Here is a 22,831-nt window from a genome sequence, read left to right as displayed (position 1 = left end):
CATTTGGTGATTACAGGACAAAGCACGGTACCACTCAGGGGCACATCCAGGCAGGAAGTGTGGTTAATACCCCACACAGGCCTAGCAATGGCTGACAGATAGACACAAAATGCCAGAGTAACTCAGCGGGACAGACATCATTTCTAGAGCGAAGGAATGGGTGACGTTTCCGTCAAGACCATTCCTTCTCTCCAGAGATGCTGCCTGTCCCGCTGAGTTACTCCGGCATTTTATGTTTATCATCAGTGTAAACCAGCATCTGCAGTTCCTTCCGACACACAACAGCTTACAGGATGTGTCTGGTGTTTAGACACTGTACACATCCTGCCGCTTAACATCCAGGTTCAGGAACAGCTTGTTCCCTACAGCCATTCGGCTATTAAACACTACAACCTCAAATAAGCTCTGAACTACATAGACTATTATTGTTAGTATTGCACTATTATTGTTTGTTTGTTTTTTATGTGTACATATGTGTGTGTACATATATATATAATCTATATATGTGTGTGTCTGTGTGTGTACTGTATATGTGTGTGTATGTGTGTGTGGGTGTGTGTGTATATATATATACATACAGTATATGATCCATATATATGTGTATTTGTGATTATGCATAGAAAATACACACACTGAACTTTTTTTTTCCCTCTCTCGTTTATTATATCATTTCCAGTGTACTATGTTTACACATTCTGTTGTGCTGCTGCAAGGAACAATTTCATTGTTCTATCTGGGACATACGAAAATAAAACACTCTTGACTCATGACACTTAACTATGCCAGCATCTCTATCCACACTCTGCTCTACAGCAACACCAGGTTGAACTGAGACAGTATCCATTGTTGTAGAAAGGAGCTGCAGATGCTGGTTTACACCAAAGATAGACACAAAATGCTGGAGTAACTCAGCAGCTCAGGCAGCATCTCTGGAGAGAAGGAACGGGTGACGTTTCGGGTCTGAAGATGGGTCTCGACCCGAAACGTCACCCATTCCTTCTCTGTAGAGATGCTGTATCCATTAGGCTCCACACAGACCCATCACAGGGACACAGTGACAATCTTACTCTGTGGCAAACGCACTTTTAGCAATTCTGTGTTCAGACTGGCTTCTGAACAGAACATTACACATGATGTTATGGGACAGTTAATCTGCTAATAAATCAAATCAGACCATCAGTTTGCGTCATGCTGCCCTTATATTGGTTTCAGTGTATAACTTGCATTTGGAGCTGATTTGTAACGTAGAAACTGCACTATTTTTACTGTCGCTGTGAGATTAGATTTTGCAGGGTGACAAGGCTACTTTAATCATTAATCGACAATCCCAATCAGGCATCAACGGATCGATAAGTACGTATCAGTTACATCATCAAGAATATCACATTGTCCTGATTCCCAATGTTAAATATGTGGGAATCTGCACTAAATGCTGCACTAAATTGGCTTTGTATCAAGTCTAAATGCCCAACGTGCTGCATGATGAAGGCACCCCATCAGAATGGGAAGTGTACAATTATTACTTTTACCTTGCTCGGCAAGGCCAGCAGCATAACAATGGACAAGTCGCACCCTGGCCACTCCCTCTTCTCTCCTCTCCCATCAGGCAAAAGGTATAGAAGTGTGAAATCGCACACCTCCAGATTCAGGGACAGTTTCTTCCCAGCTGTTATCAGGCAACTGAACCATCCTACCACAACCAGAGAGCAGTGCTGAACTACTATCTACCTCATTGGTGATCCTCGGTCCATCCTTGATTGGACGTTGCTGGCTTAACCTTGCACCAAACGTTATTCCCTCATCATGTATCTGTACACTGCAAATGGCTCAATTGTAATCATTTATTGTCCTTCCACTGATGGGTGAGCACGCAACAAAAGTTTTTCACTGTACCTGACAATAAACTAAACGAACTAAATACCAGAAATCTTATCCTTTGTAGTATATGATGTTCTATTGCAATTTTTCAATCATGAGATAACAGAGTACCACAGAATTTAAAAGCTAGGCAGGTCAGCATTAAACAGTTGGCACCTTCACAAAGCTGGAAGTGTAATAGTGAGTCGTTCTCTCACACTGATGATAATATGGCCCCATTACTGTCACCGGCACAAAGACTCGGAATTTCCCTCCAACCTATTTTACAGGAATGTGAAACAAATATAATTGTTGTTAACTTTAATGTCAGAGAAATGCCAGACAGGCTATTTCTCACTGAGACACAGACGAAAGATCGAAGGGTCTTGACCCGAAACGTCGCCCATTCCTTCTCTCCAGAGATGCTGCCTGTCCCGCTGAGTTACTCCAGCACTTTGTGTCTATCTAAAGATAGAGTCGTTTTGTTTCAATATCTCTGTGTTTCAAGGCATGCCGAATTCATCGTTTTGGAGGAAGTGCTTAATCAGCAATTAACAAGGACCTTGGACTATAATTTTGCTGGGCTTAGTAAATTGATGCTTATTGCAGGTGTTTAAAAGTGTCTTGCACAGGAGTTAAGACTCCAACAGTTTCGTTTGCTGATGAATGAGCACATTCTCGATTATTCTCAGGGAAGGAGGGGGGGAGGGGGAGCAAGCAGCTGGGGGCAGGGATGCTGAACTGTGCATGGGTCAAACAGGAGCCAGACATCCTGCCACTGAGTCGACAGTCTGGCCCCACATTTACCACAGCCAGTGGCGCAAGCACTCAAAGTATAGGATGGAACTGCAGATGCTGGTTTACACCGAAGACAGACACAAAAAGCTGGAGTAACTCAACGGGACAGGCAGCATCTCTGGAGAGAAGGAATAGGTGACGTTTCTGGTCTGAAGAAGGGTCTCGACCCGAAACGTCACCTATTCATTTTCTTCAGAGATGCTGTCTGACCCGCTGAGTTACTCCAGCTTTTTGTGTATCTGTGGAGGGAATGGTCAGATGACATTATGGATCAGGACCATTCTCCAGAATCTACAGTGGAGGATATATAACGACAAGAGGAGTAACAAAACACAACAGCTGATTTCCACATGTTGTTCCACAGTCACTTTCACAGGCTCTATTTAGGACATCTCCATCTACCAATTACCTATTTACTTTTCCCACTCAGCTGTTCAGAGGTGGGCAGAAACCCTTCTGTATTTTCATTACAAAGAATCACTACTTGCCTGCACAAAGATGAGAACCAAGAATCTACACTCCGTTCTGACCAGCGGTTTCTCTCTCCACAGAAACTGCCTGGCCTTTAGTTTAGTTTTAGATATACAGTGCGGAAACAGGCCCTTCAGCCCTCTGAGTCCGTGCCGACCAGCGATCCCTACACACTAGCACTATCCCACACACAATAAGGACAACATATTTTCATTTATACCAAGCCAATTAACCGACAAACGTGTGGGAGGTTGGAGTGTGGGAGGAAACCGAAGATCTAGGAGAAAACCCAGGCAGGTCACGGGGAGAACGTACAAACTCCGTACAGACAGCACCCATATTCAGGATCGAACCCGGGTCTCTGGTGCTGAAAGGCAGCAGCAACTCTAACACTGCGCCACCATGCTGACCAAATGAATGTTTCTGTTTTATTTCAAATTTCCAGCAAGTGCAGGTTTCTTTGACTTCCAATCCAGAATTGGTACCCAATTTTGCACATTAGCAGGTAAGGGTCAGTGTTGATTACAGTTCAACTTAAAAGAGCTAGCTGAGGTTCCTGGACAGTGGCAGTCTGCAGTTGCCAAGTGCCACAGGAAGAGTTAACGGCCTGTCCCACTTTAGGCGATTTTAAGGTGACTGCCGGTGACTAGGCTGTCACCGACAGTTCGCCGGGGTATCGCGAGCATGATCATGAGGAGTCTTCCAAGAATTGAAGTGGGTCTCGGCGCGTCGCTGAGAAATCATCTGGAGTGAAATTTCTCGTCGACAGCTGGCTTGTCGCCAGGTATCGTTGCTTATTGCGGGCGCTGTCGCATGCTGTCCCCAGGTTTGCTGGTTTCTCTTAGATGCATTATGTTAAAATAAGTAAAGTCATTTCAAAATGCCATAAAATGCTTGTGTTTAACCAATTTATTTACCATCAGGACATTTGGCAGGTAGATTGGAGGCGACAGTTTGGCAGTCAGGTAAGCGTGGTGAATTTCGCGATGTTTATGGCCATCAGAGATCATATTTAAAGTAGGCTCCCAACCCAGATATGCAACCCAGAAACCAGATATGCATCTACCGTACATTTTCAAAGAATGCCCACACACTTTTCACAAAAATTCATTTAACCACTTTTAAAATTAAATTTCTTAATACTGCCATTTGTCAACTGGAAGTCAATCCAGTTTATGCCTTGTTACCGTGAAGCTTGGTTTTCAAGTAACCCGGGCAAGATGTTATATTTCAAAACTCTCAAGTACTTACCAACTTGTCAGTGATTTCAGCGAAAATTAGGACGCCGGAGAAGCATTGACAGTGTGGGAATTTCGCGATGTTTCCGAAGACGCTGTAATCTCGACCTGACTCGGCATTGTCGTGGTCATTGTCGTGGTCATTGTCGCCAGGGAAAAGAAAATTTTGGTGATCTGCTACGACTTTGACAGTCGCCGGCAGTCACCTAAAAAATCGCCTAAGTGAGACAGGCCCTTTAGGTGTTATGGAGAGGAGTGGCAATGTGCTCAGTAATGGAGAGGAGTGGCAATGTGGAAAGTAATGGTGTGAATTTTAGGGTCATGGTAACAGGGAGACTAGAACAGATTATGAATGTGGGCTGGGAGGCAGAACAGGCATAATCATGGGGAACTGCAGGTGCTGATTAATTCACAAAAGGACAGAAAATACTGGAATAACTTAGCGGGTCAGGCAGCATCTCTGGAGAACATAGATAGGTGACGTTTCACAGAGTGCTGGAGTAACTCAGCAGGTCAGGCAGCATCTCTGGAGAATATGGATTAGGTGACGTTTCACAGAGTGCTGGAGTAACTCAGTGGGTCAGGCAGCATCTCTGGAGAACACGGATAGGTGACGTTTCACAGAGTGCTGGAGTAACTCAGCGGGTCAGGCAGCATCTGTGGAGAACATGGTTAGGTGACGTTTCACAGAGTGCTGGAGTAACTCAGCGGGTCAGGCAGCATCTCTGAAGAACATGGATAGGTGACGTTTCAGGTTGGGACCTTTCTGCAGACTCAGAGCAAGAGTGCACAGGGAGAGGGAGGAACAATGATTAATGTATCTGCTGTGACAACGACAGAACTATCTGTTGACCATGGAGTGGTTGGACTCACTGCAATCTCTACAAAACTCAACACATTTTGATTTTTTTTTGCCCAAATTGCTAAACAAGTAAAAGTATGGGAGCTAAACCAGTATAGGAATCTATTGACTGTGACAGTGGACACAAAATGCTGGAGCAACTCAGCAGGTCGGGCAGCATCTCGGGAGAGAAGGAATGGGTGACGTTTCGGGTCGAGATCCTTCTTCAGTCTGAAGAAGGTTTTTGGGCTTTTTTGCACTAATATTGGGGATTTTAATTTAATGCAATCTTTTTGTTTATTATTTATTTAGGTGCCCCGGGGAGCTGCGCGCGCCACGGAAGTGTTCTGGGGAGCCGCGCGAGCCCGACCCACCCGCCGAACAACCGCGCCGCCAACCTGAACCACCTGACTCACTCCACAGGCCCCGGGACCGCGGAGAAGCCGGGTGGCGAGGCCTGTCTGGGCCAAAGGAACCTCAGCGGCGGCAGTGACGGGCGCCTCGGTGGCGTCGGCGAGAGTTTTGGCGGCAACGGGAGCCTCGGCGGCAGTGTGAGTCTCGGCGTAGGCGGCGGCAGGGCGAGCCTCGGCGGCAGGGCGAGCCTCGGCAGCGGTGAGGCCTCGGCAGCGGTGAGGCCTCGGCAGCAACGGGAGCCTCACTGGCAGTGTGAGACGCACCGGCAATGTGAGCCTCAGCAGCAGTGTGAGTTTCGGCAGCGGTGGGGCCTCGGCAGCGGTGGGGACTCGGTGATAACGGCGGCGGTGGGGCCTCGGTGATAACGGCGGCGGTGGGGCCTCGGTGATAATGGCGGCGGTGGGGCCTCGGTGATAACGGCGGCGGTGGGGCCTCGGTGATAACGGCGGAGGTGGGGCCTCGGCGGCGGTGGGGCCTCGGCGGCGGTGGGGCCTCGGCGATAACGGCGGCGGTGGGGCCTCGGCGATAACGGCAGCGGTGGGGCCTCGGCGATAACGACGGCGGTGGGGCCTCGGTGATAACGTTGGCGGTGGGGCCTCGGCAGCGTGAGCCTCGGCGGCGGTGGGGCCTTGCGATCGTCCCGCGATCGGCGGTCGATGAGCGTGAGGAACGTTGGGGAAGACAATGCGGGGACCGCTGTGAGGGGCGGTGGGAGAACATAGCAGGACCCGGTGTGGGGAGGGGGCACTCTCATTTAGAATCCCCTGCCCAGGGGATAAGTCTGCGTTCATTTGTTCCGTTGAAGGCGCTGTCTTTTTCTTTTTTTTTCTTTTTTAATTTAATTTTGTTTCCGAGTTTTCGTGTACCTTGTTGAGTTGTGACTGTTAGCAGCCCAATCTCCCTCCGGGGATGAATAAAGTTCTATCGTATCGCTTCATGTCATATCAATGAGAACTGTGTTTACAGGCCTGTTAGGCTGGTAAGAATGGCATCGTTCCGTTGTCGGCACCGATGACAATTAAACACTCGACACTTGAACCTAAAGTGTGGCAACTCTGCCTTTACTGGACTGTCATAGTACCACATCTGCTGAGACTGGGTCAGGATTTTCCCAAGCCGATGTCCAGCCACTGCTAGTTTTGCAGGTTGTGTTTATTCCCGATGTAGAAGGGGAACATTGAGCTCTGCTGTTAGAGCTTTGCATTATAAATATTGTATTGCTAAAGTGCACGTCTATGCATTTACATTGGTATTGGTGTTCGCACTTGATTAAAATCCTTCTGTCACAAATGCAGTGAGCTGACTCAGCAGCAGTGAATTAATAAACAAGAGACTTATTGACATTGCTGTCTGCTTTTGATAGATTGTAATACGCAGACTTACTAAAACCTGTACCATCACTATCCAGTTCTGTACCTTAATTTTGAAACACAAACTGCAATCCTCAACCAGTAATCCACATTTACAACAGTAAAAAACCATTAACCTGCTGAATGCTCTGCCGAGGTCAAAGGGCATTAGTTCCGACCATGTTCTCCCAGATGCATCATCCATCAAAAAGGTCAGAGGTCGGCCACTGACAAAAACCTCCAAGACCAAATTTGGTATGAACTTCAATGAACATTTTTGTATTGGCTATCGAATTATTTTATTCTGCTCCTTGAAATTAAATCTGCAAGTTTACATACGTGAATGAAAGGCAGGGAAGGAAACTAGCTGCTAAAGGTCGGAATATTCTGTTCTGTTCCGATCGCTAAGCAATAGGAAATATGTGTTTAAGCTGGAAACGGTGCAGAAGAGATTCAAAATGACGTTTGCAGGACTGGAGGTCTAGAGTTATAAGGAGAGAAAAGATATACATAGACACAGAAAACAGAAAAAAGGTGCAGGAGGAGGCCATTCGGCCCTTCGAGCTAGCACCGCCATTCATTGTCATCATGGCTGATCATCCACAATCAGTAACCCGTGTCTGCCTTCTCCCCATATCCCTTGATTCCGCTAGCCCCTAAAGCTCTATCTAACTTTCTTTTAAATTAATCCAGTGAATTGGCCTCCACTGCCTTCTGTGGCAGAGAATTCCACAAATTCACAACTCTCTGGGTGAAAAAGTTTTTTCACATCTCAGTTTTAAATGGCCTCCCCTTTATTCTGAGACTGTGGTCCCTGGTTCTGAAATAGTTTGGGATTGTTACTCCTGGAGTGAAGAAGGCTACGGTGTGACCGTATGGCGGTTCATAAAATTATGAGGGGCATGGATGATGGATAATCAGACTCTTTCCCAGGGTGTGCGAGCCTAACACTAGAGGGATTAGGTTGAGGGTGAGAAGGGAAAGATTTAAAGTAAATCTGAGGGGCAAGCTATTCACACAGAGGGTGGTGGGTATATAGAACAAGCTGCCAGAGGAAGTGCTAGATGTGGGTACAATTACAATGTTTTAAAGACAGGTTAATGGATTGGAAAGAATTAGAGGGATCTGGCCCATATGCAGGCAAATGGGACCAACCCAGGAAGGCACGTTGGTCGGCATGGATGAGTTGGTCTGAAGGGCCTGACTGTATGTTACCCGCTGCGACTGCCTGGCTCAATGGTGTATGGTCCACTCTGCATCAAAAGATTCTCGGCTGACACTTCAGTGGAAACCATAGGGGTACCTGCAATGCAAAAAGACAGTGCTTGATGCATTGGATTTTAAAACAAGGCCCATCAATGCTCTCAAATGAAGATGGACAACAGATTGAGGACAACAGTTATTCCTCAATCAGATCATCTGGTCAACAGTACAGTGCAGTTAGTGAGACTTAGCTGTGTGCAAGTCGCTCTTACACTTCCTATATTACAACAGTGATTGAATTCAAGATTTTAGGACCCCCTGAAGTTATGAAAGGCATCATGTCAACACAAATGTCCTTTTCCTCTACAAATCGGTATTTAAAGAGGTTGATTAACGGGAATAGTTGATCAACAGACAATAGACAATAGGTGCAGGAGGAGGCCATTCGGCCCTTCGAGCCAGCACCGCCATTCACTGTGATCCTGGCTGATCATCCACAATCGGTTCCTGCCCTCTCCCCATATCCCTTGACTCCGCTATCATTAAGAGCTCTATCTAACTCTTGAAAGCATCCAGAGAATTGGCTTCCACTGCCTTCTGAGGCGGAGAATTCCACAGTTTCACAACTCTGAGTAAAAAATGTTTTCCTCATCTCCATTCTAAATGGCCTACCCCTTATTCTTAAATTGTGGCCCCTGGTTCGGGACTCCCCCAACATCAGGAACATGTTTCCTGCCTCTAACTTGTCCAATCCCTTAATAATCTTATATGTTTCAATAAGATACCCTCTCATCCTTCTAAATTCCAGTGTTTACAAGCCCAATCACTCCAGTCTTTCAACGTATGACAGTCCCTCCATTCTGGGAATTAACCTAGTGAACCTTCGCTGCACTCTCTCAATAGTAAGAATGTCCTTCCTCAAATTTGGAGACCAAAACTGCACACAGTACTCCAGGTGTGGTCTCACTAGGGCCCTGTACAACTGCAGAAGGACCTCTTTGCTCCTATACTCAACTCCTCTTGTTATGAAGGCCAACATTCCATTGGCTTTCTTCACTGCCTGCTGTACCTGCATGCTTCCTTTCAGTGACTGATGAACTAGGACACCCAGATCTCGTTGTACTTCCCCTTTTTCTAACTTGACATCATTCAGATAATAATCTGCCTTCCTGTTCTTACCACCAAAGTGGATAACCTCACACTTATCCACATTAAACTGCATCTGCCATGCATCCGCCCACTCACACAACCTGTCCAAGTCACCTTGCACCTTCATAGCATCTTCCTCACAGCTCACACTGCCACCCAGCTTTGTATCATCTGCAAATTTGTTAATGTTACTTTTAATCCCTTCATCTAAGTCATTAATGTATATTGTAAATAGCTGCGGTCTCAGCACGAGCCTTGCGGTACCCCACTAGTCACTGCCTGCCATTCTGAAAGGGACCCAGTCATCCCTACTCTTTGTTTCCTGTCTGCCAACCAATTTTCTACCCAATACCATGTGCTCTAATTTTGCCCACTAATCTCCTATGTGGGACCTTTCTGTTCTTATAGAATTACAATACCCAGACTTCAGCATAAGAACCCTTCTCATTTCACAGTGGCACGGTGGCATAGCGGTAGAGTTGCTGCCTTACAGCGCCAGATACCTGCGTTCGATCCTGATTACTGGTGCTGTCTGTACAGAGTGTGCACATACTCTCTGTGACCTGTGTGGGCTTTCCCTGGGAGCTCCAGTTTCCTCCCATACTCTAAAGACTTTGGTTTGTAGGGTAATTAGTTTGTAAAATTGTAAATTGTTCTTAGTGTGTGTCGGATAGTGTTAATGTGCGGGGATCGCTGGTCGGCGCGGACTCGCTATCTCTAAACTAAAACAACTAAATGTCTCAATGGACATCTTGTTACATAGACAATTACTCAATGTCTCAGTAGCAGTGTCTGTAACAAATGGAAAGATAGCAATGTTCTTCAACAGTTTATAAAATCAAACAATTGAAATGAAAGTTGAGCTGATGGCATAGATTGGTATAGATGTTATGTTCTGTTTGATGGTATTGGTATGATTGATGTTTGCTGGTGCAGATGGTTGTTTTGTTTGATGGTAGAGATATTCAGTGTGGTCTTCTGTTTGATGGTATGGGTGATATGATAGATGTTTGATGGTTTCGATGTTACATTCTGTTGGATGGCATAGGTGGTATGGTAGATGTTTGATGTTCACTGAAGCCTACAAGCCTGAGTTGCTTTGAGATTGATGTCAAACTTTATAGTGAGACAAGGATATTCAGCAACTGGTCATTGGGCTGGAAACAACAAGTAAAGTCTATGCAGGAAACTACTACCACAAGAGCTACAACATTCAGTAAAGGAAGAAAGCAGAGGAGAAAATATATTTTACATTCATGGAAAATCTGGTCTACAACCGATGATGAGGCAACAAAGCCGGGAATCACACAACTTGCCGGTCAGTCTGCATGGACTTTCTTCAGCTTCAAGAACATTGAATCAACTGGCATTCATTTCGAGAGTATTAGAGTATGGGTGTCAGAGGTGAAGAGGTGAAGGCAGGATAATGGGGTTGGGAGGGAGAGATAGATCAGCCATGATTGAGTGGCGGAGTAAACTTGATGGGCCGAATGGCCTAATTCTACTCCTATCACTTTTGGTCTTATGAATATAAAAACAAGGATGCAATGCTGAGGTTTTATAAGGCAGTGGTCAGATCGCGTTTGGAGTATTGTGAGCAGTTTTGGGCACCATATCTGAGGAAGGATGTATGTGTTGGCGTTGGCAAGGATCCAGAGGAAGTTTACTCGAAAAATCCCCTGGATGAGTGGTTAATGATGAGCGTTTGATGGCATTGGGCCTGTACTCGCTGGAGCATAGAAGGATGAGGGGGGGCCTCGTTGAAACTTACTGAATAGTGAAAGGCCTGGATAGAGTGGATGTGGAGAAGATGTTTCCTCTAGTTGGAGAGTCTAGGACCAGAGGTCAGAGCTTCAGAATTAAAGGACATTCCTTTAGGAAAGAGGTGAGGAGGAATTTCTTTAGTCAGAGGGTGATGATCTATTGAATTAATTGTCACAAAAGGCTGTGGAGGCCGTCAATGGGTATTTTTAAGGCAGAGATAGATAGATTCTTGATCAGTACGGGTGTCAGGGGTTATGGGGAGAAGGCAGGAGAATGAGGTTGAGAGAGAAAGATAGATCAGCCATGATTGAATGGCGGAATAGCCTTGATGGGCCGAATGGCCTAATTCTGTTCCTACAACTTATTAACATGAACTAGATTTACCAGAGAAACCCTAAGTTGAGATTGTATCTTGTGGCTGGAAATGGTGATTTTTTTAATAGTTAACTTTGACAGATACATGGATAGGAAAGGTTTAGAGGGTTGTGGAGAAAACACAGGCAGGTGGGACTAGCATGGATGGGGCATTCATGAGATGGGCCAAAGGCTACGTGCTGTTTCCGTGTGACTCTCGTGCATTGCTTCCTTGTTTTTGTCTCTTTTTTCCTCTTAATCCAATGTTTCTTTCCCTATCTTTGTACCATTCTGCACCTGATTTGACATTGAATGTACCCAACTCTGATTCAACTCCATGCCAGTCCTTCCCCTGTTCATTCTTCAGTCACTTAGTCTCATTAGTATTGTCACTATGATTTCAGGTATCCTGTGCGTGGCATTATAAGATCATTTGTCCAATGAACTGGTGACCAAAGATATTTGGAACCATAAGGACATAAGAGATAGGAGCAGAATTAGACCATTCGGCCCATCAAGTCTACTCCGCCATTCAATCATGGCTGATCTATCTCTCTCTCCTAACCCCATTCTCCTGCTTTCTCCCCATAACCCCTGACACCCGTACTAATCAAGAATCTATCTATCTCTGCCTTAAAAGTATCCATTGACTTGGCCCCCACAGCCTTCTGTGGTAAACTCCACAGATTCAACGCCCTCTGACTAAAGAACTTCCACTGAAGAAGAACCATAAAGGTATTGTAACAAATCTAACTAATAAAAAAGTGCAATGATTGACGTTCCTGTAGCAAAGTCTAGGTGAAGTCAGAGTAGTTTTGGCACAGTGCCAGGTCTGTTCCATCAACGAGATAAATGTTCGTAGTTTTATTACTCATTGACATGGTGCAAGGTCAGGAGATATTGCCGTTCCGAACTGCACTTGAACCGAGTAACCAACTATTCCATTTCAGCTAGACCGGATCGAGCAAGGACTCTGTCCCCTTCAGTAGAGAACGTGCTTGCAACAACCTTTTACAACAATCAGCAGTCTCATAATCATGTTTACTGATATCAATGCACTGCAGATTTGTAACCCGTGGCCCTGATTTACTCAGACCACGTAGACTACTGCCTGACAAAATTCCTCCACCACTGATTTGTTGTGGCAATACGTTCCTGTTCCTCAAACCCAGTGACAGGAGTCTCTGCCTCAAAATGGCAGCCAGCATCATCAGAGACCACACCACCCTGGCAACACACTCATTCCACCCCTGCCACCGGGAAGGAGGTACAGGAGCCTGAAAACTGTAACGTCCAGGTTCACGAACAGCTTCTTCCCTACAGCCATCAGGCTATTAAACACCACAACCTCAAATCAGCTCTGAACTAAGACTATTATTGTTATTCCTGTACTATTATTGGGTTTTTTTAGTGTGTGTGTGTGTGTGTGTGTGTGTGTGTGTATGTATGTGTGTGTGTATGTGTGAGTGTATGTGTGTGTGTGTGTATGTATGTGAGTGTATGTGTGTGAGTGTGTGTATGTGTATGTGTGTGTGTGTGTGAGTGTGTGGATGTGTGAGTGAGTGTGTGTGTGTATGTGTGTGTTTGTGTGTGTTTGTGTGTATATGTGTGTGTATACACACAGTTTTTTTTCTCATTTATTATACTGTTCACAATGTACTTTATCTACATGTCCTGTTGTGCTGCTGCAAATGAGAATTTCATTGTTCCATCTGGGACATATGACAGTAAAACATTCTTGACTCTCTTGATTCCCTGAAGAGTTTGCAGTTTAAGAAAGCCAACACTAACAAACGATGCACTGACATTTCATCAGCAACTGCTTATCATTTGCGCAGAGCGAAAGGCAAACTGAAATCCAGAGAAATCCAGAGGCAAGTTCCTTCAATATGAGATCAATGAGATCAGAGAACACAGTCGGTGAACAGTGTGGTGTGGAAGGGACCGCGGATGCTGGTTTAAACCAAAGATAGACACAAAAAGCTGGAGTAACTCAGCGGGACAGGCAGCATCTCTGGAGAGAAGGAATGGGTGACGTTTCGGGTCAAGACCCTTCTTAAGACTGAGTCAGGGGAGAGAGAGACACCGAGTGAGGGACTCTCAGTCTGAAGAAGGGACTCAACCCGAAACATCACCCATTCCTTCTCTCCAGAGATGCTGCCTGACCCGCTGAATTACTCCAGCATTTTGTGTCTATCTTCACTGTGAACGGTATATGTACACCATATGTGTGCACACGTGCACAGTACATATACACAGTGGCACTGCAGAACACACACTTATGCATGTAAATTACATGAACGTGTGCATATATAAATGTTTTATATGCATTTGCATGCTTATATTCATTGACTTTTACATAACAGACATAGAATATAGGAAACACAATCTTCTAAAAACCTTAGGACAACAAACGTTATTATCGCAGCTTGCTTGGGTCAGATAATCGCAGCATCACCATCGGTGCAGATGTTGTCTGGGACTGCGGGTTTGCAGGCTGGGACGTGAGAGCGTGGTTAGTGTGGAGACTGTACCTTGGTGCAGGTGGAGGGGCTCTGAGAACAGCTGGATAGCTCATCGTCCGCTCCTGCTGGCAGGCTGGGTGTGGACAACTGCCCTGTGGAACAACAATTACCAGAGTCACTGTAACTTCACTTAACAGTCCAGGATCACAACCAAATCCAACTATACATCTGCACAAGTTAACACTGAAAACACGGTGAACGGTGTGTCAAGGCACCGAGTACAGGAGTTGGGATGTCATGCTGTAAGTGTGCAAGACCAGACTTGGAGTATTGTGTAAGACCAGACTTGGAGTATTGTGTGCAGTTCTAATTCCCCTGCTACTGGAAGGGTGTGACTAAGCTGGAAAGGTACAGGAAAGATTCACCAAGATGTAAGGCAGGCCGGAAGGCTTGAGTTCATCGGGTCATGTGATAGGAGCAGAATTAGGCCATTCGGCCCATCACGTCTAATCTGCCACTCAATCATGGCTGATCTGTCTCTCCCTCTGAACCACATTCTCGTGCCTTCTCCCCATAACCCCTGACACCCGTACTAATCAAGAACCTACCTTCTCCCCATAACCCCTGACACCCGTACTAATCAAGAACCTACCTTCTCCCCATAACCCCTGACACCCGTACTAATCAAGAACCTACCTTCTCCCCATAACCCCTGACACCCGCACTAATCAAGAATCTACCTTCTCCCCATAACCCCTGACACCCGCACTAATCAAGAATCTACCTTCTCCCCATAACCCCTGACACTCGTACTAATCAAGAATCTACCTTCTCCCCATAACCCCTGACACTCGTACTAATCAAGAATCTACCTTCTCCCCATAACCCGACACCCGTATTAATCAAGAATCTACCTTCTCCCCATAACCCGACACCCGTATTAATCAAGAATCTAACTTCTCCCCATAACCCCTGACACCCGCACTAATCAAGAACCTATCGATCTCTGCCTTAAAAATACCCATTGACTTGGCCTCCACAGCCTTCTGTAGCAATGAATTCCATAGATTCTCCACCCTCTAACTAAAAAAAATCCTCCTCGTCTCCTTCCTAAAGGAACGTCCTTTAAATCTGAGTCTATCACCTCTGGTCCTAGACTCGTCTGCAAGTGGAAACATCCAGTTATGGGGTTGGACAGGCTAGGACCTTTTACCCTGGAGTGCTGGAGGTTGAGAGGTAACTTTAAGGTTTGGGTTATAGAAGAATATAAAATCATAAGATGAAAAACCAGTCTTTAACCCATGGTAGGAGAGCCAAAACTAGATTTAAAATGCGAGGGGGAAGATTTAATATGCACCTGAGGGGCAAGCTTTTCCACAGAGAGGGTGGTGGGTATATTGAACAAGCTGCCAGGGGAAGCTTCAGAGGTGGATATGGTTGCAATATTAGGATAGGAAAGGTGCAGACATTTGGGTCAGCATGAGCAGGTTGGGCTGAAGGGCCTGTTTTTGTGCCACATAACTCTCTCATTCTGTTCAATGTGAACCTTGGGACTGAATGTCAAACATGGCAGACAACAACGACAACGTTGATCGTCTCTTCATTATATACGATCTTCCACGGAGGGAAAACGAGATGAAATAGCTCACAAATGAAGCAGTCACCTCTAGATTAACTTCAACAGACCAGCGCTTCCTGTAACCTCATAATGCGCTGAGTTCACATACCGCACACGTTAACAGCAGGAGATTTATTTTTTTAAAGATTGAAAGTTCTTCCTTGCCCTCTTTAAAGACGTCATATTAATGTACACTTCCATGATTGACACTTCACCTCGTTATCTCATTGAGGATGCATCAGGATCAGGATCATTATCAGGAGGCATCACAGCTTGGTTTGGGAACAGCTCCATCCAAGACTGCAAGAGATTGCAGTGAATTGTGGATGCAGCCCAGACCATCACACAAACCAAGCTCCCATTTATACCTCACTCTGCCTCGGCAAAGCCAGCAGTATAATCGAGTCGCACCCCATCTTCTACCTTCCCCATCGGGCAAGAGGTACAGAAGTGTGAAAACGCACACCTCCAGATTCAGGGAGAGTTTCTTCCCAGCTGTTATCAGGCAACTGAATCATCCTACCACAACCAGAGAGCAGGGCTGAACTACTATCTACGTCATTGGTGACCCTCGGACTATCCCTAATTGGATTTTGCTGGCTTTACCTTGCACTAAACACAATTCCATAATCAAGTTCACTGTAAATGGTTCGATTGTAATCATGTATTGTCTCTCTGCTGACTGGTTAGCACGCAACGAAAGCTATTCACGGAACCTCAGTACACGTGATAATAAACTAAACTTATAAACTGATAGCCAAAGACAATGAACGGTGTCTTCAATAGAAGACACATCAGTACCAGTCTCAATTAGATCCTCACCCCTACATCCATGGCTCTTCACTCCACCATTGGCTTGTAGTTAATACACAGATCCTTTACTAACAGCCCAGTGGTGCCCACTATTCAAACACTATCGTATCGAAGCAGGCACTAGTTCAGCCCAAATGGACATTTGATTTCATGTAGGAAGGAACTGCAGATGCTGGTTTATACAGAGAATAGAAACAAAATGCTGGAGTAACTCAGCTGGTCAGGCAGCATCTCTTGAGAAAAGGAATAGCTGATGGTTTGGGTCAGAACCCATCTTTAGACATTCTTCAGGGCATTTAATTTCATTTGTCTTCTTTTAAAATCTATTGACAATGAACTATTTAATGCATTAAGAGTGGTGCGTACATGGGGAAACTCGAGTCAAAGAATTGTACACCCGTAACAACCTTATCATCATCACCTCTTTCACTAAACAATGCTAACATATGGATTTCAGAAAATGCGCTTCTAATATTGATTGGATGAACAACTTGAGATTCATTCTAAGGATGAATGCTCGGTATAGATACGGATACAGAAATCAATTCAGAAGTTATTTCGGCAAGTGCAGGATTGCAGCATTTAATCCCACATCCCTTACGTGGACATCAACCCTAGAACCTTTATGTAAGATAAGTTTGTAAGTTCACAAGTGATAGGAGCAGAATTAGGACATTCAGCCCATCAGGTCTACTCCACCATTCATTCATGGCTGATCTAGCCTCCCCTCTCAACGCCATTCTCCTGCCTTCTCCCCATTACCCCTGACACCCGTACTAATCACGAATCTATCTCTGCCTTAAAAATATCCATTGACTTGGTCTCCAAAACCTTCTGTGGCAGTGAATTCCACAGATTCACCACCCTCTGACAAAATAAATTCCTCCTCATCTCCTTCCTCAAGGAATGTCCTTTTATTCCGAGGCTATGACTTCTGGTCCTAGACTCTCCCACTAGTGGAAACATCCTCTCCACATTCACTCCATCCAAGCCTTTCACTATTCGCTAAGTTTCAATCAGGTCCCCCCTCATCCTTCTAAACTCCAGCGAGCCCAGTGCCGTCAAATGCTCATCATATGTATAACCCATTCGCTCCTGGGATCATTGTTGTAAACCTCCTCTGCACCCTCTCCAGAGCCAGCACATCCTTCATCAGATATGGGGCCCAAAACTGCTCCATATCTCAAAGAACAAATTATTCGGTCAAGAAAGGAATACTGAGTAGCACAGCTATCGGCGGCCCTGCCTCACAGAGCGGGAGATCTAGATTCAATTCGGACCTTGGATGCTGCCTGTGTGGAGTTTGCACGTTCTCCCTGTGACGCGTTTCCTTTGGGTGCTCCGGTTTCCCAAAGACATGTGGGTTGATAGATTGCATAGGAAGAAATTGCAGATGCTGGTTTACACCGAAGATAGACACAAAATGCTGGAGTAACTCAGCAGGACGGCAGCAAGCATCTCTGGAGAGAAAGAATGGGTGATGTTTCGGGTCAAGACCCTTCTTCAGACTTGATAGATTAATTGGCCTCTGAATTGCACCAAGCATGCAGGACGCGGTAGAATCTCAGAGGAGGGGAGGGTGAAACTGGGAGAATGCAGGGGAATGAAAATGGTATTAAGACAGGATGTGGGTGAATGATCACTGCTGACTTGGGGGGGCTGAGGGCCAGTCTCCATTCTGTATCTCTCCATGGCTCAAAATTAGCAAAAGGCATAGGCATATTCATTGCACCAAAAAGGTGACTAATGAATCACTCTGTGGAACAACAAACTAAGATGTAACCTTCCCTCAGTATAAATTCCCTTGGTGGAATTCATTGCCACAGAAAGCTGTAGAGGCCGTCATTGGATATTTTTAAGGAAGAGATAGACAGATTCTTGATTAGTATGGATATCAGGAATTATGGGGAGAAGGCAGGAGAATGGGGTTGAGATGGAAAGATAGATCAAATTTGAGGAAGGATATTCTTGCTATTGAGGGCGTGCAGCGTAGGTTTACTAGGTTAATTCCCGGAATGGCGGGACTGCCATATGTTGAAAGACTGGAGCAACTAGGCTTGTATACACTGGAATTTAGAAGGATGAGAGGGGATCTTATCGAAACGTATAAGATTATTAAGGGGTTGGACACGTTAGAGGCAGGAAACATGTTCCCAATGTTGGGGTAGTCCAGAACAAGGGGCCACAGTTTAAGAATAAGGGGTAGGCCATTTAGAACTGAGATGAGGAAAAACATTTTCAGTCAGAGAGTTGTGAATCTGTGGAATTCTCTGCCTCAGAAGGCAGTGGAGGCCAATTCTCTGAATGCATTCAAGAGAGAGCTAGATAGAGCTCTTAAGGACAGCAGAGTCAGGGGGTATGGGGAGAAGGCAGGAACAGGGTACCGATTGAGAATGATCAGCCATGATCACATTGAATGGCGGTGCTGGCCCGAAGGGCCAAATGGCCTCCTCCTGCACCTATAGATCAGCCTTGATTGAATGGACGAGTAGACTTAATGGGCCAAATGACCTAATTCTGCTCCTATCACTTATGAAACCTGGGGTACCCTCATCTCATTGGACCTCATCTCTCTCATGTAGACCAATTTAATTTTCCTCTGATCTTTAAAAGTCAGTGAAAGTAACTTTGATTTTTAGCAATGTTTAATTGGCTCAAGAGACAATAGCCGAAACCATGCCAAGCATCGCAGGAAGGAATATTTTGATGTACCCAGGGCGCCTTGACCATGGTTTTTTCTAACTCTAATAAAGCTTCTTTAAGGTTGTTCAATAGATTTTTGATTAGGGTTTGAATCAGTTTCCAGGCATCTATTTGCAAAACACACGGCAGAAAGAGGCAAAAATCTAATTTAGGTGAGGAACAGTGATGTATCATTAAATGTTTGGTGGAACATACAATTATTTCTTACAAAACAATATTGAGAAATTCAGTAAATAGTTTATCTATTCTACTTTGTCACAGAAATGCCATTTGCACTGTTCTGAAATATAATTCATCCCTTGCTTTGGGTTAGAAGAATAATTGAACAGTACACTGTGGGGACAGGAATAGCATACCTAGTTATAGGGTCATTTTGAATGGAAACAGACCCTTTGGCCCAACTTGCCCACGCTGACCAACATGTCCTATCTACACTCTTCCCACCTGCCTGCGTTTGGCCTATGTCACTTGAAACCTGTCCTATCCATGTACCTAGTCCATGTTTCTTAAGCATTGCGATACTATCTGCCTCAACGACCTCCTCCCACACCTCATTCCATACACCCCCCACCCTTTGTGTAAAAAAGGTTACCCCTCAGGTTCCTATTAAATCTTTCCCCCCTCACCTTAAATCTATGTCCTCTAGTTCTTGATCAGTTAAACCGGTCTCATCTGCCTGTACATGATCCATATTCCTCTATTCCCTGCACTTCCACATGCCTGTCCAAAAGCTAATACTTTTGCTCAAATCATGTGTGCAAATACAATGCCTATTAACGATTCAACTGGTGTGACCTTGGATATTCTTGCTATTGAGGGCGTGCAGCGTAGGTTTACTAGGTTAATTCCCGGAATGGCGGGACTGTCATATGTTGAAAGACTGGAGCGACTAGGCTTGTATACACTGGAATTTAGAAGGATGAGAGGAGATCTTATCGAAACGTATAAAATTATTAAGGGGTTGGACATGTTAGAGGCAGGAAACATGTTCCCAATGTTGGGGGAGTCCAGAACAAGGGGCCACAGTTTAAGAATAAGGGGTAGGCCATTTAGAACTGAGATGAGGAAAAACTTTTTCAGTCTGATAGTTGTGAATCTGTGGAATTCTCTGCCTCAGAAGGCAGTGGAGGTCAATTCTCTGAATGCATTCAAGAGTGAGCTAGATAGAGCTCTTAAGGATAGCGGAGTCAGGGGGTATGGGGAGAAGGCAGGAACGGGGTACTGATTGAGAATGATCAGCCATGATCACATTGAATGGCGGTGCTGGCTCGAAGGGCCGAATGGCCTCCTCCTGCACCTATTGTCTATTGTCTATTGTCTACTGACCTCATTACACTGCAGGGTTAATACGAACAATCGCACTTTTTTGCTCATGCCGGATAAATGTTGGGAAGTTTCGAGGTTCAGAGCTGTGAAGGAAGTGATACGTGGAACACGACCACTTGGCATCCTCACACTATTTATTTGCAGCACAAAATAAAACGAGTCGAAGCACTGGAAGTTGATGTAAACAGCTGGAAATAGCTGTTCACATCTTGTGCACTTTGTTCAAGCCATCTGGATGTCCCATTGTGTTTGGTCAGCTCTGACAGTCGACATCTGACAGTTGATGTATGTTCTGTTCATGTAAACTACCGAGCCAGCTCTTGGGGCTTCGGTTTCTTAGTGTTTTCCGTGGAAAGTTCTGTCAGACTGGAACAAAGTTGTCTGTATCCTCTGTGGCAGCTCTCCAAATTCCTCGGGCGTTTTATTGGAGCGGTGTTCTGCTTTAGTTCTTTAGTAAGTTGTGAAAAACTCTGCCAAAAGGTTCTAGTTAGCAGCTGGGAGTGTGTCAGCTGACAGGAATGATTTTTCAATATGCACGGTGGAATAAAGAGGAAGCTGCCCCTGAGAGAATCATATTTGTGTGTGTTTGACAAGAAAAACATCAAACAAATGGCCCACTTGACAGAAGTCACACCATTGTTGTTTGATATCCTTCTGTCCCTCTAGCACAGAGGAATGACAGGGAAGACTTTACAACATTACCAACAGAACAAAGGTATTTACTGGTAACTGCACAACACATAGACATAGATTTGGTTAATATAGCTGCAAGCCCAGCACACTCAAAGATCATTTCAATCATAGAAACATAGAAAATAGGTGCAGGAGTAGGCCATTCAGCCCTTCGAGCCAGCACCGCCATTCAATATGATCATGGCTGATCATTTAAAATCAGTACCCCGTTCCCTGCTTTTTCCCCATATCCTTTGAATCCTTTCGCCCTAAGAGCTAATTCTAACTCTCTTGAAAACATCCAGTGAATTGGCCTCCACTGCCTTTACAGTGTGTAGAGAATTCCACAGATTCACAACTCTCTGGGTGAAGAGGTTTTTCCTCATCTCAGTCCAAAATGGCCTACCCCATATTCTTAAACTGTGGCGCCTGGTTCTGGACTCCCCCAACATCGGGAACATTATTCCTGCATCTAGCCTGTGCACTCCCGTAAGAATTTTATATGTTTCTATAAAACCCCCTCTCATCCTTCGAAATTCCAGTGAATCACCATTTGTTCCAGAATTTCTCACCAGCTTCAGTCGATTTCCAAACTCTTGTCACTCCTGATGCAGACTGAGAATAATGTAGCTCATTCTAGGTACAAACATTAAACAAGACCAAAACACAAAGTGCTGGAGGTACTTTGAGAGGAATCGATCGGGTGGATGCCCAGAGTCTCGTGCCCAGAGTAGGTGAATCAAGGCCCGCAGGACATAGGTTCAAGGTGAAGGGGAAAAGATATCATAGGAATTAGAGGGGTGACTTTTTAACACAAAGGGTGGTGGGTGTATGGAACAAGCTGCCAGAGGAGGTAGTTGAAGCTGGGACTGTCCCAATGTTTAAGAAACAGTTAGACAGGTACATGGATAGGACAAGTTTGGAGGGTTATGGACCAAACGCGGGCAGGTGAGACTAGTGTAGCTGGGACATGTTGGCAAGTGGGCAAGTTGGGCTAAAGGCCCTGTTTCCACACTGTATCACTGTATGACTCTATAACTCATTAGGTCAGGCAGCAACTGTGGAGGGGATGGACAGGTGATGTTTCAGGTCGGGACCCTTCCCTGGACTGAAAATTAACCAACTCATTTGCTTCCAGCTATTTTCATGCCACGTCAGATTCCAGCCTGGGTCAGTTATGCAACACCAGGTGCAAACCTGCGTTGTGACAATCCGATCAAAGTCCACTGCATGAGATCCAGTGATCCAACAGGAAGCTCCAACGCCTCTGGAGTTGTTCTGCGATCTCCAGATATTAAAAGCAAATCTCTTAACCCGTGGAGTGAGTGAAACCCAGGGGAAAAAGTCTTCAGAAAACCATGAAAAAAGCGAAGGTGCACACAAAGTGCTGGAATAACCCAGCCAGTCAGGCAGCATCTCTGGAGAAAAAGGATGGGTGACTTTTCAGGTTGGCACCTTTCTTCAGACTGAAAGTAGAGGGGAGGGACCTGGAGGTAAGAAAAAGCCAGAGCAAAGCAAGACAGGCGATAACTGGCCAAGGAAGGGTGGAGCCCACAATGGCCCATTGTTGGTTGGGGAAGAGGTGATAACAAAGGGATACGAGGATGTGAACAGTGGGACTAGTAGCATGACCAGGGAGGGGGAGGGAGGAAATGCAAGGGTTATTTGAAATCAGAGAAATCAATACTCATACCAGTGGGTTGTAAGCTGCCCAAACACAATAAGAGGTGCTGTTCCTCCAATTTCCATGTGGCCTCACTCACTCTGACTGAGGAGGAGGCCCGCAGCATTAAGGT

General features: G+C 45.3%; 1 protein-coding gene across 1 annotated transcript in view; it reads right to left on the bottom strand.

The window, feature by feature from the left end:
* Window positions 1-22,831, bottom strand: part of LOC144597970 (adhesion G protein-coupled receptor D2) — a 276,860-nt gene that overhangs the window by 47,098 nt on the left and 206,931 nt on the right. The window contains exon 24 of the mRNA XM_078407825.1: window positions 13,973-14,055. Within this exon, the coding sequence (XP_078263951.1) occupies window positions 13,973-14,055 (83 nt within the window). The remainder of the gene's footprint in view (window positions 1-13,972; window positions 14,056-22,831) is intronic.

The sequence above is a fragment of the Rhinoraja longicauda genome, chromosome 11 (genome assembly GCF_053455715.1).
Source record: "Rhinoraja longicauda isolate Sanriku21f chromosome 11, sRhiLon1.1, whole genome shotgun sequence".
In the NCBI taxonomy this organism is placed as follows: Eukaryota; Metazoa; Chordata; class Chondrichthyes; order Rajiformes; family Arhynchobatidae; genus Rhinoraja; species Rhinoraja longicauda.
Note: the sequence above shows the minus strand (reverse complement) of the source record. Positions and strands in the feature narration are given on the sequence as shown.